The sequence below is a fragment of the Bolinopsis microptera genome, chromosome 3, assembly GCF_026151205.1.
Source record: "Bolinopsis microptera isolate Bmic1 chromosome 3, MBARI_Bmic_1.0, whole genome shotgun sequence".
NCBI classification, from domain to species: Eukaryota; Metazoa; Ctenophora; class Tentaculata; order Lobata; family Bolinopsidae; genus Bolinopsis; species Bolinopsis microptera.
This window is the reverse complement of record NC_087074.1, coordinates 20,699,125-20,714,686: the sequence shown is the minus strand read 5'-3', so window position 1 is coordinate 20,714,686 and position 15,562 is coordinate 20,699,125. Positions and strand designations below refer to the sequence as shown.

The 15,562-nt window shown below is 39.9% G+C and overlaps 3 protein-coding genes across 4 annotated transcripts in view; 1 reads left to right on the top strand and 2 right to left on the bottom strand.

The window, feature by feature from the left end:
* The first annotated feature begins 48 nt into the window (after positions 1 to 48).
* On the top strand, positions 49 to 7,662 carry LOC134812585 (medium-chain specific acyl-CoA dehydrogenase, mitochondrial-like). Of its 2 annotated transcripts, XM_063820071.1 has the most exons (8): positions 49 to 313; positions 3,104 to 3,188; positions 3,404 to 3,558; positions 3,711 to 3,903; positions 4,097 to 4,130; positions 6,185 to 6,290; positions 6,412 to 6,540; positions 6,689 to 7,323. In XM_063820071.1, exons 1-8 carry the CDS (start codon positions 52 to 54, stop codon positions 6,952 to 6,954), a joined length of 1,230 nt encoding a protein of 409 aa, XP_063676141.1. In that variant the 5' UTR covers positions 49 to 51; the 3' UTR covers positions 6,955 to 7,323. The 2 variants fall into 2 exon arrangements, with proteins under 2 accessions (XP_063676141.1, XP_063676140.1); XM_063820070.1 differs by lacking the exon at positions 4,097 to 4,130 and having other exon boundaries at positions 6,151 to 6,290; positions 6,689 to 7,662.
* Positions 7,663 to 7,809: 147 nt separating this feature from the next.
* LOC134813369 (zinc finger protein 236-like) overlaps positions 7,810 to 15,562 on the bottom strand; it is a 145,376-nt gene continuing 137,623 nt past the window's right edge. Inside the window, exons 6-7 of the mRNA XM_063821074.1 lie at positions 8,799 to 8,903; positions 7,810 to 8,589 (exon numbers count right to left, since the gene is read on the bottom strand). Coding sequence (XP_063677144.1) covers positions 8,375 to 8,589; positions 8,799 to 8,903 — 320 coding nt within the window. The 3' untranslated portion in view covers positions 7,810 to 8,374. The remainder of the gene's footprint in view (positions 8,590 to 8,798; positions 8,904 to 15,562) is intronic.
* Positions 12,285 to 13,191, bottom strand: LOC134813373 (haloacid dehalogenase-like hydrolase domain-containing protein 3). Its single transcript, XM_063821109.1, has one exon. It carries the CDS (start codon positions 13,189 to 13,191, stop codon positions 12,469 to 12,471), a length of 723 nt encoding a protein of 240 aa, XP_063677179.1. The 3' UTR covers positions 12,285 to 12,468.

The window sequence follows — 15,562 nt, the reverse complement described above, 5'->3', positions numbered from 1 at the left end:
TTTTACTACCTCACTTTCTAATAATAATATTCCAATTCTCACAGAAGTAGAATGGCACTTGTAGGTAGAATCTCCCGTCAACTCTTCCCAAGACTCTACCCTGTTGTCAGCTCCTCAGCCAGAAACATCTCCTTCAACCTGAATGATCAGCAGACCGAAATACTAGAAACTACAAGAAAGTTCACTCTGGACGAGGTAGTTCCTACAGCTGCCCACTATGACGAGACCGGGGATTATCCCTGGGAAGTGCTACAGAAAGCTTTTGATCTAGGCCTCATGAATACCACTATATCTGAGGACTATGGAGGCTTGGGTTAGTTTATTGTCTTGGTTAGTTGGTTTGTGATAGTGCTTTGGAGTTCAGTGCCCTGAGCTTTCTATATATATATTATATTATTATATATTTATTTATATATATATCTATATATAATATATACAATATACATATATATATATATTCACATGATATACTTTTTATATGAGTTTTGGATTGTAAAATGAAAAATTACTTTTAGATTTGTATGATTTTATTTTTTTGAGAATAGGGATGTGGCTACACCAGCTCTGCCGTTTTCTGACAAAAGTGCTTAAGTAACACAAGGTTCATTTTGTGCAAATTGACTTTAAAGATTTCAATTCTGTAATTGCTCTGGGCTAGCTACTGTCCAACTTAAACTGCACCCACTATGTTTCTAAGGTACTTTGTCGACTTTTGAAACTTATGACAAGGTTTCATCATCCTAACTTCTCGGAAAGTGCCTCAAAATCACAAATTATAGTTTGAATTTCTTAGAAAAGTGCTTAAGTACAGTCACATCGACAAATACTACATGTTCTGATGAAAATGGCCTGTTCAAACCATTGGTCATCGAAAGTAAAACGAAAAATTAGCCTAAAACTGTTGTGATGAAACATTGGTTGTAAATAGGGGACACGCTGAAATATAAAATTTGAAATTTCGTTTTCTGAAAAAAGTGCTTAAGTACAGCCACATCAGCAAAAGCTCCATGTTCTGATGAAAATGACCCGTTCAAACCATTGGTCATCGAAAGTGAAACGAAAAATTAGCCTAAAACTGTTGTGATGAAACATTGGTTGTAAATAGGGGACACGCTGAAATAGAAAATTTAAAAATTTCGTTTTCTGAGAAAAGTGCTTAAGTACAGCCACATTAGTGGGAACTTTATCTGCGATCATTCTGACCTAAAATTTTACGACAAATTGATTGGTGGTGGTTTAAGAACACGAAAACCCTCCCTTCTCCCCAGCGGATTAAAAAATAGTCGGAATTCTACCAGCATTTCAACGAAGAGTTGATTGGTGAAAGAACGGGATAATAATAAATAAGTTTCTTTTTTTAGAAATTAAATTAAGAACTCAGATGAGGCTTTCTTCATAAAGACCAATGATTTGCGAATTATTGATATCGTAACGCGAGGCAAAGAAAAACAAGCGTATAAAAATGTAACATAATTGTAAGTAATGCTGTACATAAATAAATGGTAAATAATACAAGAAATATATGATTTTTAGTCAAACACTCGATTAAGATCTGTTATATCTGCACTATCAGGCAAGTTCATCCAGGATACCCTACATAAGCCTGCACAGTTTACGTATAATGTCTTTTTTTGGGAGTAGCTATCCCCCGGGGCTCTTCCTGGGCGAAAGCTATTTTGCAACCTATGGAAATGATTCTCTCGTCTTTTTGTCTGAGAAATGGAGTGAAATGAAAAGAAACCTCGTCATGATTTGTTTTCCATTCCATTTCTACAGACCCACGCTGGAAACTTACAACTTTAACATCTTTAGTTTTTTAGTTGCTTGTTCCGTAGGACCTTGGCCACGATTCAAAGTCTGTGCAGTTCATGCTTATCGCAGTACCCACCTGTTCAACTGCCTGAACAAAGTCCTTATAATCATGATGTTGACCTGATTGTTTAATGGACAACTCCACTTTATGGTGGAATGAGTCTGCACTCATAAAGGTGTGCACTGGCTCTAGATACTTGACCGTTATCTTGTCCAGGTCAACATCTGGGCTGTTGATAATTGAACATCTAATACAGTAAATAAAGTCCAACACTTGTTTTGAGCAGAACAATTGTCTGCCCAAAATATGATCTCCCTGCTACCACCAATCTTGCCAACTGGCAAAATGTTTTATTGCCCTTATCCAAGTCGAGGACACATTCTCATCTTTCCTTCCTGCGATTGACTCATTCCAAAGAATCGCTAAAGGAGCTCCGTCTGACCCCAGCCTCGCGAAGGTCTCGTTAAATGTGACAAGGCGTCTTGTTAAAATCGCCTCCTTGTACTCCGGCATGTATGGTAGTAAAAGAACTTTCTCCATATCAACAGAGAAGGAGCAGTGAAGCAAATTACTTCTATCTCTTTGGTAATGTTCCCTTGCCTGTCGATAATCCCGCCAGTCTCAACTTATAAGAGAATAAAAAATTTTAAAGCAAATTATGACGTATATTTTGAAACGTTCTGCATTGACAAATCGGCAATTTTGACGGCGAAGCTAGCGTTTCTGAAGTTTATGACCATCACCAATCGATCCGCCGTGAAAATTTAGATTTGTTAGTACCGATTATATAGTTTCAGTTGGCAGAATCAACATTTAATTAAACGTATAATGGCACTTAAGCACTTTTGTGAGAAAACGAGCCCGTTTTCACAAAAGTGCTTAAGTGACATAAATTGTTTTTTCCCAGGCCAAAAGACCCACGATCACCAAATTGCCGTCACTAGGCCAGTTTTGGACGTAGAAAACAATGCCACCGTTTTCAGTTCCCGAAATGGCACCATTTTTGAAATAAACGGCACCCGTTTTCCAAAATGTTACTTAAGCACTTTTCTCAGAAAAATGACCATTTTTTGCATTTTAGGGGGTTCCAAAAAGGGGGTTTTGGGGGGTCGGCGAATGTATCCAATGGTCCTCAGGGATAGTTGAACTTGACCCAAAAACAAAAGTTAGACCAAAAAACCCGAAATTTCCAAAATGTTACTTAAGCACTTTTGTCAGAAAACGGCAGAGCTATGGCTTTCATTACGTAAACTTTCATCAATTAGTTTCACAAGAAATATAATTCGTCAGGTTTGTCCCTATTGGAAGCTTGTATCGTACAAGAAGAGATCGGGTTCGGATGTACTGGTATTGCAACCGCTCTCGGTGGAAACAGGTTGGTAACATGATGTGCTGGATATGCCATTTTGATAAACATCTTTTTATATCATAAATATGACCTTGTTACATTGAAACGTAGAACAATTCCTTATCGTGATGACAGCCTTTTCCTTGTCGCAATAAACGGGAACACTACAAATTTTGCCCCAGAAATTTACAATGCATCTTATTATAATCTATATTTGACCCAGTAACATTCTCAAATTTCAGTCTAGCTGAGTCGCCAGTTATAATAGCAGGTAGCCACGAGTTGAAGAAGAAGTACCTGGGAAGAATGACGGAGGAACTGCTAGTTGCAGCGTACGGTGTGACCGAGCCTTCTGCAGGGTCTGATGTTGCTTCTACGAGAACTAGCTCTAGAAAAAGTATGATTTGGGTTATAATCACTATGCCATTGATTTACTGATAAATTACCCCAATAAATTCTAATAGCCAATCAGTTGGTTGTTGTGGAATGTGGAAGGATTGAACGGATATAATGAATAAAAGATCCCCGCTGACATACAATTTACTTCAGTTGGTGATGATTACGTAATAAACGGAAGTAAAATGTGGATAACCAACTGTGGACACGCGAACTGGTTCTTTGTCTTCACTCGATCGGACCCCGACCCAAAGTGCCCGGCTGCTAAAGCTTTCACGGCTTTTGTTGTGGACGCAGACTCACCAGGAGTCACTGTCGGGAGGAAGGAATGGAATATGGGACAACGGTTAGTTACATAGTACAGTCACGTGGTGTAGCCACGTGGTGTAGTCACGTGGTGTAATATTGAACATAGTTGAAAGAAATTGATTTGCAGTTATCCTCGATTTAAAGATAATTGCAATGTGTTCACTAGAGCATAATATAATATATATGAGTTGTTTTGAAGAGAGTTAAACAAGTTGACCCTCCCCCCCCAGAGCATCAGACACCAGAGGGGTAACATTTGACGAGGTGGTAGTGCCAGTCACGTGGTGTAGTCACGTGGTGTAGCCACGTGGTGTAGTCACGTGGTGTAGTCACGTGGTGTAGTCACGTGGTGTAGTCACGTGGTGTAGTCACGTGGTGTAGTCACGTGGTGTAGTCACGTGGTGTAATATTGAACATAGTTGAAAGAAATTGATTTGCAGTTATCCTCGATTTAAAGATAATTGCAATGTGTTCACTAGAGCATAATATAATATATATATATGAGTTGTTTTGAAGAGAGTTAAACAAGTTGACCCCCCCCCCCCAGAGCATCAGACAACAGAGGGGTAACATTTGACGAGCTGGTAGTGCCAGTCACGTGGTGTAGTCACGTGGTGTAGCCACGTGGTGTAGTCACGTGGTGTAGCCACGTGGTGTAGTCACGTGGTGTAGTCACGTGGTGTAGTCACGTGGTGTAGTCACGTGGTGTAGTCACGTGGTGGTGTAGTCACGTGGTGTAGTCACGTGGTGTAGTCACGTGGTGTAGTCACGTGGTGTAGTCACGTGGTGTAGTTACGTGGTGTAGTCACGTGGTGTAGTCACGTGGTGTAGTCACGTGGTGTAGTCACGTGGTGTAGTCACGTGGTGTAGTCACGTGGTGTAATATTGAACATAGTTGAAAGAAATTGATTTGCAGTTATCCTCGATTTAAAGATAATTGCAATGTGTTCACTAGAGCATAATATAATATATATATATGAGTTGTTTTGAAGAGAGTTAAACAAGTTGACCCCCCCCCCCCCCCAGAGCATCAGACAACAGAGGGGTAACATTTGACGAGCTGGTAGTGCCAGTCACGTGGTGTAGTCACGTGGTGTAGCCACGTGGTGTAGTCACGTGGTGTAGCCACGTGGTGTAGTCACGTGGTGTAGTCACGTGGTGTAGTCACGTGGTGTAGTCACGTGGTGTAGTCACGTGGTGTAGTCACGTGGTGTAGTCACGTGGTGTAGTCACGTGGTGTAGTCACGTGGTGTAGTCACGTGGTGTAGTCACGTGGTGTAGTCACGTGGTGTAGTTACGTGGTGTAGTCACGTGGTGTAGTCACGTGGTGTAGTCACGTGGTGTAGTCACGTGGTGTAGTCACGTGGTGTAGTCACGTGGTGTAATATTGAACATAGTTGAAAGAAATTGATTTGCAGTTATCCTCGATTTAAAGATAATTGCAATGTGTTCACTAGAGCATAATATAATATATATATATGAGTTGTTTTGAAGAGAGTTAAACAAGTTGACCCCCCCCCCCAGAGCATCAGACAACAGAGGGGTAACATTTGACGAGCTGGTAGTGCCAGTCACGTGGTGTAGCCACGTGGTGTAGTCACGTGGTGTAGTCACGTGGTGTAGTCACGTGGTGTAGTCACGTGGTGTAGTCACGTGGTGTAGTCACGTGGTCTAGTCACGTGGTGTAGTCACGTGGTGTAGTCACGTGGTGTAGTCACGTGGTCTAGTCACGTGGTCTAGTCACGTGGTGTAGTCACGTGGTGTAGTCACGTGGTGTAGTCACGTGGTGTAGTCACGTGGTGTAGTCACGTGGTGTAGTCACGTGGTCTAGTCACGTGGTGTAGTCACGTGGTGTAGTCACGTGGTGTAGTCACGTGGTGTAGTCACGTGGTGTGGTCACGTGGTGGTGTAGTCACGTGGTGTAGTCACGTGGTGTAGTTACGTGGTGTAGTCACGTGGTGTAGTCACGTGGTGTAGTCACGTGGTGTACTCACGTGGTATACTCACGTGGTATAGTCACGTGGTATAGTCACGTGGTATAGTCACGTGGTGTAGTCACGTGGTGTAGTCACGTGGTGTAGTCACGTGGTGTAGTCACGTGGTGTAGTCACGTGGTGTAGTCACGTGGTGTAGTCACGTGGTGTAGTCACGTGGTGTAGTCACGTGGTGTAGTCACGTGGTGTAGTTACGTGGTGTAGTCACGTGGTGTAGTCACGTGGTGTAGTCACGTGGTGTACTCACATGGTGTAGTCACGTGGTGTAGTTAAACAAGCCTCCCTTTCAGAGCATCAGACACCAGAGGTGTAACATTTGACGAGGTGGTAGTCCCAGCTGACAATGTTGTAGGGGAGCCGGGAGGTGGCTTTAAGGTTGCTATGAAGTGCTTCGATAAGACCAGGCCTACTGTTGGTGCTATGAGTCTGGGTTAGTGGCTTATATTTTGTGGACTGTTTTTACTTTAGAATTATTGATATGCAACATTTTAACAGATATTTTGGTGTACTGTTTATATGTTTACATTGAACTAACTTTTTGTTTCTGGTAGGGTTGGCTAGGAGGGCACTAGATGAGGCTACAAAATACTCGATGGAGCGTAAGACGATGGGCAAGCAGATATTCAAGCACCAAGCAGTTCTCTTTATGTTATCTGACATGGCTATGAGATACGAACTGGGTGGGTGTTAGATTTATTTGCGTCATTATTTTTATCTGTTCGCAAAACGCTATCATAGCTCCCATGTGTTTGATAAGCTAACTTACTGCGCTTTCATAAGAACCGATAAATTATCCGTTATCTTATCACTAAGTGTGGTGTATTTCAGCTAAACTTGCTGTTTGGAGATCGTGTGCCGATTATGATGAGGGACGCAGAAACACTTACTACGCCTCTATCGGTAAACTGTACGGCGCTATCGCCGCTAACAAAAACGCAAGCGATTCAGTGCAGGTGTTCGGTGGGAACGGCTACAACAAGGATTATCCAGTAGAAAAGCTTATGAGGGACGCAAAGATCTTCCAGATCTACGAGGGAACGGATCAGATTCAAAAACTTATCATCGGCCGAGAGCACATGACCAAATACTTTTAAATAAGTACTTTTTACGAAACTTAAAAGCAGACATTGCATTTTTGTTTCGATTCAAAACTATAAACTGTCTTAATTAAAAACTACTGACCCTATTTATTACATAACTTTCATCGATTCTTATGATTTGTTGTACAGCATGTTTCTATTGCTTGAATTTTATTCAGAGTATATTAGCCGTCCCTTATTTTTAATGAGTAGGGCTCTTTTGATTAAATTAACTGTATCGATTTACTAACTTTGATTTTTCAATTGTGCATCTATGAATTAAGATTGTTACCTAGTGCCCATTAATGAATAATTGTTTTGTATTTTTGTTTAACACTGATTAGTAAAATATTTCAAACATGCGATTTTCGATTGTCCGTTATTATGTTTTGCTCCGTTTACAAATTACATCAAATTTTAAGATAACGACCGGTACTTTCACTGGCGTTTGATATTAAGAACGTGACTGTTGCGTCAGATAAACTGGTAATACAATCGAATTATGTAGCTGAATACAGGATACTAGAGTGGGTCAGTTGGACTTTCTGTACCAAAGTCCTTCTTTGACTGTAATATCTGTGAGCCGCCAGACATAATTGTATGGTAGCACACCATTTTTTAGCGCACGCCGACATACCACGCGCGCGCGTGGGAACTTCTTGTTCACGAATAAATCGAGTATATATATTGTATGCAAGTATTGTATATTACTTTGTGTGCGATCACCTAAGATTTCATTTGCTTCACTTGAACAATTATCAGATGAAAGTGACACTTGGTCAGTCAACGGGAAATTTGTAAATGCCCAATTCTTCAATAAATGAGACATTCGCTCATAGTGAAATTCGTTTACGAAATGAAACAGTGGTTAAATCATAAATGTTTATTGTTTATTGAATAATATTAATATAGTTCTGTCATGAATTACTTAATGGACATATCACATCAACTTAATATTTTCACAATATAGTGCACCGATTTAGAATTGGTAGATTTATCGAGTTACCTATTTAACGTGATTGTAATTTGCAAATAATACATCATATCTTAAAATTAGCCCAGATAAAAATTCGGCAGGAATTATAGATAGTAAGTGTTAAATTATAAACTATAAATCAATCAATAATGTACATGCACTTCCAATTAATAAGTATACAAATAATGATGTATATTATAACGATTATTGCTATAATACACGTTGCATATCCCTTTCGCAAAAAGGGGAATGCAACGTGTATCAATACCGATAAGAATATTTAATTCCATGCGTTACCAGTTATTACATATTAGTAAGCGTACCCGTAATTACAAATTAGCTGTGTTTTAGGTACCCATGAGTTAATACTGCAAACTGATTCGTCAGTTCATAGTGAATATAGACTGTGCACCGCTTTCTGACTTTCACCCATTTACAAATCAACCACATTATTTTTCTTCAATCGTTTGCATCCGAAGTGACGGACTCATGATGCTTGACAATATGAGCTCTGAGCTGAGGTCTCCGAGGGAAGCTGGCGTAGCACTGATCACATTTGTAGGGTCGCAGTTTCAAGTGTACCTGGTTTATGTGCCGCTTTAAGTCGCATTTCTTCGTGAATATCTTCCCACAAAGCTGACAGGAGCGTTCTGATACGTCGTGTTTGCCTGGTCCTGAAGAGGTTTTATTATTCATCGTCTTAGCTACTGTGGCAACTTCAAGAGATAGTTTAGGGACACATTTGACATTGTGTAAGGTTGTCCGGGAGGGGGGTTTGAAAAGTTGCCCCACTTAGAATCCCTGATTGCACGTTTTCTGTTTTCAGATGATAATTTTTATAAATTGCCATAGCGCATAGAGAATCCTAGATTTAGGTACTAACCTCCATTTGCTGCGGAGCCAGGGTCTATATCTCCAAAAGCTTCAAACCTCCTTATATGGGCATCACGTGACCCGTAGTCATCAGCGAGCTGGAGCGCCTCCAAACCTGGGCAGTTAGTTTTAATAAAATTGGAAACTGGAAACACAATCGTCGAGAAATTGACCCTTAAAATTTCCGTACTACTACTAAGTGTTACCACTACCAGGCGTGCCTATTATCCCTATGCGTGGTGTGTGAGTAGTGTGTAAGTAAGTAGTGTGTTACTAGTTTAAAAACTACTACTAAGTGTTACCACTACCAGGCGTGCCTATTATCCCTATGCGTGGTGTGTGAGTAGTGTGTAAGTAAGTAGTGTGTTACTAGTTTAAAAACTACTACTAAGTGTTACCACTACCAGGCGTGCCTATTATCCCTATGAGTATGCGTGGTGCTCTTTTCGAGCTTCTAGTCTTGCGATTACGTGAGAGAAGCAAGCAATAACCTAGCAAGCTAGGTAATACTAATAATAATGTTAAGTGACGCCTTACTCATTTCTGGGATAATTACTTAATTTATTAACATTATAGTGATTTGCTCCCTCTGTACTAGTACTTAATGTAACAGGATTGTCCGATTGTGGGTCGAAACTTCTAATTTTGTTTTAATATGACGCCGATGATATATTTGTCTAAAAATGGTTAGTTCTGGTACATAGTTGCTCTAACCAGAGCCCAGAAGGCACATGGCTTTATTGGCTATGTGAATTGGTACACAGTACTATCAAGGGTTCGCAGGATTAATTTTTGACGAACTCAAAATTCTAACCGCAGATCCTACGGCTGACTCATTAAATCGTCAGGTGCGTGCGGGTTTGTCTCCGACTGACAGATTTCGCGTCAACGGAACCTCATAAACTAAAATATAATGATCCAAGGCCGGAGTAAAGTTTAATTGTAAATAGGATATGAGTCAAGCACTCCCACTAAATCGCTCGACAATTTTTTATATCTTGTAAGAGGGCCCTGCCCCCTGTGGATATACAAATAATTACGGTCGATGTATTTTTGGACGCTGATTCAGAATCACCCTCCATGACGAAAGGTTAATGTTATGTTAAAATGCGTCCCTGTAAGGGAAGTTATGGGGGTTATGTGGGAAGTTATCTGGGGAGTTATTAACAAAAAGGTGTTTTTGTTGAACGTGACAGGCTGGTAAAACGCGTATTCTGTATTCGATTTTTATGGGTTACCGTTAGGGCCGTTACACGTTAGGGTTCCGGTTATGACTAGTTTCGGGGTTATGGTTAGGGTTTTGTAAAAACCGTTTTGTCCATCTGCAGTATAAACCAAAATGTGATAATTTTGGGTGAACGTAATAATATAAGCTTGACTGCCGGAGTCAACAGAGAAAATTTTGAAGTGAATTCCGCGTCAAACCCGTCGGGTTCTGCAAAGCCACTGGCACTAGCTGGAAGAATATATATATTCATTGTTCCGCCGAAAAATGTTGCGGACCTTAGTAGAATATTTTCGCCATTAATCGTGAGCTGTAATGTTTTGTGCATTTTGATAAAAATCTTTCATGTGTTCTAAAAGTTAATCACTGCACATTCATTAATACACCATATCTTTTGATCCCAGCTCATTTGAGCATGTGATGCACTGACAGTCAATCGTATTAGAGTAAAAAGTAAAAAGTTCGTTCTAAAAACAAATCATCAAAACTAAATATGGATACTACAACTATTATGGTCCACAGTTATTTCTTTTTCAGCGACGTGATTGAGTGTTGCGATGACGGTTCTGTTCATGGAGGTGTCTGTACGCTCTGCTGCAGTACCGACATTTGACACTCCTTATATGGGCATCACGTGACCCATCTTGATTCGGTGGTGTACTACTCTGATATGTCTTGTTAGGGCTTGTTTCGTACTTAGCGTTAGACCACATTGTTCGCACGTTGTCGATCTCAGCTCTGAAATTGGGGGCTGGGTTAAGAGTATTAGTAGAATTATTTCTTTACAGTTTCCTCAAAAAAGTAAGAACGAATTTTTTCAATTGATCAAATTTTCGGATGATTTTAGTGATAGAATCGCAACATTTTAAATGTTCAATAAAATAGACTGTCATAATTTTTTTTAAATGTTCACTGATGATATTTTAAACTGAATATTAAATAGATAGGACAAAATCAGCCGAAAATATGCATGGGGAAATCAGTCAACTGTTATAAAAATTGATCAAAATACACAAATACAGCGAAATTAAGGCCAAAATAAAACTTACTAAAAGCGACGTTCTAAAATGATGTATTGCAAATCATTGTAAATCACAATTGATAAAACAACTCTGAAACATTACATACCAGTTACCACGAACCATTACATACCACAAAAAAGTAATCAGAATGGACACTGTAAATAATATATAACACTATAACCTGTTCTTGGGCTATAAAATTAAAAAGTAATCACTTGATCGCCCTTTTTAGGGACACCCAGTAACTCTATCAGTTATCAGTCTTAGAATGGACAGAGTTTTCGTGAATGATCCTATCGGAGTTCTGTCCGAACGGCTTGCCGCAGTGTCTACAGACAAAGTTTCTCTGTCTAAGGTGCACTACTTTAACATGTCTGATGAGTGCCGCTTTGCAGCTCAGTATCTTACCACAAGTTTGACATGAGTGACTCAACACGTGGTCACCTGCTGGGAAAATAGGAATTATATTATCTGAGATGTAAAATTGTGTGTGGCCCCAAAGTTTTAGGATTATTGAAATTCATATTTTCATCCTCTTCTATCAAATTCAGTATGGAAATTGTGTCGACGGGATTTAAATGAGTTTTTTTTTTTTTTTTATGTTGGGGCACCCACTTTACCTCCCTATTGGGAGGCTACGTCCGTCACAGTTGACTAACGTCTAAATGAGATATAGTAGATAGGTCATAAGAGATATTCCATCATTCTAACTTTCAGTTATCCGTCCAAATACAAAGTCATCAAGTTTATCAACTCTAACAAATATAAAATGTATCAAATCTTAGGGTTACAAGATCTACAAACATTCAGACATGCCATCAGAAAAAAAACAACTTTTGAACAACAGAACTTACCTAAAAACAAAACACTAAAATCAGCAGCTTACAGAACCACTAATTCTCAAAATATCCCGCCACTTGCACTCCGTGGTTCCTATTCTCGTGGATTATCCTATCAGAGTTTTGGCCGAACAGTTTGTCACAGAACTGACACTGCCACTTCTTCTGCCGGAGGTGCACCACTTTGATGTGCCTACCCAGAGCAGCCCGGCAGCTCAGCATTTTGCCACATTCACCACAGCGGTGATGGATCTTGGGCCCTGAGACAAGTGGACATGGAACTGGTTAATTTAGGTTTCAAGATCCAAAAACAATCCCAGACTCCAATCCGGAACACAGAGTGACTTTGTACTTCAACGTTGATCGGTTTAAAAAGGAATAGCAGGCAATGTAACAAAAACAATTGATAATCATAAATTGACTTCAATGAAATTATGCTTAATAACCATACATTTATACACCAAATCATTGTACAGACTATTCATAGGAAATTCAAAGTTAACTATTGGGGTATTTATGGATGTGCTTGAAAATGAAGCTCGATCACATTCAAATCATATAAAAACCCTTTAAGCTCTGAAAACCCACAATGTGTCACTTGATATAATCTAAAATCCCTGATAACGTCTGAACGGAAGGGTGAAGTTTACAAATGCCACTGTTCCCCCTATCTACAAAAATGGGCAACACCCCTATTTTCTCAGCCCCCACCACATCTCTCTCGTAACTGTCCCCCACGTGCACAGTAATGTCCCATTTCTCTTTCACCAACTTGAGAAGGTCCGGCTTAGCAAGACCCTGCTCATAGGAGGTGATCACCTCTTTGACAAGAGAGCTGGAGATGTCATCAGGTTTAAACAGTCCGTGTTGTCGGAGAATATTCACAAGACCCACATCGAAATCACTGGTAACCACCACATCAATACCACGAGCCTGGATCTCCTCAAGAACTGGGATTGTTTCCGGGTACATGTCCCAACAGTTTGTCGTCCTGAACTGATTGTAAGTGTCGTCAAAGAGAAGAGAAAACTGGTAATCCTTCATGTCGATGTGAGAGGACAGGTAGAGCTGCCGAACTAGCCCTTTCCACCATTCATAAACCCCTATACTACCATGTCCAAAATTGGGATTCTTCTTGAGAGCCTCCTTGTAATGTAGGGGCATGTTTACATTGAATTCTTTAGTCAGGAGTGTTTTATCTTGGGCAGAGAGGGAACCGGGAAAGAAGCTATCTAAGATTCGGAGGTACTGGTGTCCAACTGATTTGGATATGTTTAAGAGGGTGCCAGTAGAATCCAGCGATATCACTCGTCTCATGGCTAGTTCGGAAAGTTCCTTTGATTAAAATTTAACAACTTTTTTCTTTAAGCAAAACACATTATGTCATCAAAAGCTAAAATAGAAAGAGCGTGAACTATAACTATTATTATTAAACAAGACGCCCTGTGGGCTTGAAATACTTGACGTTTAAAATTCAACTAATTACGTTTTAAATGGAACGACATTTTAAAGAGTAAGGTTAGTCTATTAAATCTTGAAACAATCACATCCAGTCTTTAAATAATCTGTTAAAGGTAACCACTACTTTCTGTGCTGATTGATCGTTTCTGGTGCACTACTTTATAATAATTACCATAGAATTAAGTTAAGGAGCTCTATACATTATATTTACTTAAGGCAGACTATCCGAAACTAAAGCTCCCATCACCTATATATTATATAAGTCTCTATACAAAGAAAATATTTAAAAGTAGAAAAACAAATACTTGCGTATTAATAGATGTTAAATACTTACAGCCAATAGAAAAAAGTTAACTTGTGTATTACATCCTAGCTATAGTGTGCAAAAACGCTTACGGCGAAATATCCCATCGAACAACAGCCACAGGACAACGTGGTGACCTTACAGCTTCAGTTATTAGTCCGTATTCACGTTGGAGGAACTCTGATTACCTCCCTTCATCTGCATCTCAATCCTCCGCAACTCATCCCACTGCTCAGAAGAAACACGTTTACCTCCATGTTCTGTAAACATGTGAGAGTTCAGACTGTGGGGCTTCTTAAACGTCTTATCGCAGAAGAAGCACTTGAATGGTCTGTAGTCGATATGCATGGTCTGCACGTGTTTCTTCATGTTGCTGCACGTGCTGAATGCGCGGCTGCAGTACTTGCACACGAAGTCCTTCTGTTTGAGGTGAACAAGCTTCACGTGTCTCCTCAGTGCTCCCGAGCAACTGAGTTGTTGTCCGCACGTGGTACACTGAGCAAAGGTAGCGGTACTGGTACTACCGCTTCCAGTGGTATAGGGCCAGGGAGAGGCCGTGTGTTTTGCAGAGCCTGAAAATAACGTTTTCAAGAGCTGAAAATTTAAGGATTGACGTTGAATTCACACGATTCAATAGTAGATTATACCATTATACCAAACCTTTTGGAAAACAAAATAAAACAACTTTACTAATATTAATGTCTAACAGCTAAGTAAAAATTATTTATATAATTATATCGTGAAACCAAATTTCAATATTCAGTATTCTAAATTAAAACAAACACATGCATCGTTGAACGCATTAACAAATATTTTGATACTTAATTAAAACACATAATATTATATATTTGATAATTAAATACTTTGTAGTAGGGACGCTGGTTAAAGCTATGATATTACGATTAAAGTTAATTTATGTTATAGATTGCAGTGCGTACATATTAAGATTATTTTGATTCGTAGAGGCTGGATACAGCCTTCATTGCGATAGGAACTTGGGAAATAGGGCACATGCCGCATTACCACCCTATCAAGCTATCATTTAACCAAGCAATCTATATGAATATCGTCTGTATCAACATTGTATATTGGCCTTAGGCCAGACCTTATCTCCCAATTTCCTATTGTAATTTGTACTCTATCTAATTCTATTAAATACTACTCATTAACTGTAGATCTGGTAAATTCTCGTGTATTGGATAACACTACTTGTTACCATGGCAACACTACTTGACGCTCCTTAATAGCAACTCCTAAAACTCTTGTTCCGATTAAACGCAGATACAATTCATCAGTTAACACAATTATCAGCCAACGATCAACATTCAGGCAAGTGTTAGTAAATTGATCGTAAAGTCCGGCATCACTATTGAAATTACCCCATCGAATGATCAGCCTCGTCATGCTTCAGCCTCAATCGGAACCTTTAGAATTTGCAACCAGTTTTCATCAATCCTGAACTCTCACTCATATTATTACACAAATTTGGACTGATAGAATTTACAATTCAAGCTAATGGAACCCCCCCCCCCCCCCCCCCCCCCTTAATGGCACATTTCATCGAGCTCCCGCCGAGAGTTTCCGATAAACCATGAGGTAAAATGAAAAGTATTAAATGTTGAGCAAGATTGGTTCAATTCTCGTTACGGCAACAACTCCACAGTCCACAAGATAGAAGCCTCCTCGTTACATTATTCATTACCACCCTCCCCAGCAGAGGCCGCCTCTGCTCCCCAGTCCCCCTATTACTACTCCAGAAACAGGAATTTCAGTGGATCATCAGGAGTCTTGCGGTTAGGAAAACATTACTACCCTCCCCAGTCCCCCTATTACTACTCCAGAAACAGGAATTTCAGTGGATCATCAGGAGTCTTGCGGTTAGGAAAACACCTTCCCTTCCTCTCCGCCGCCTTCCGATGAGCC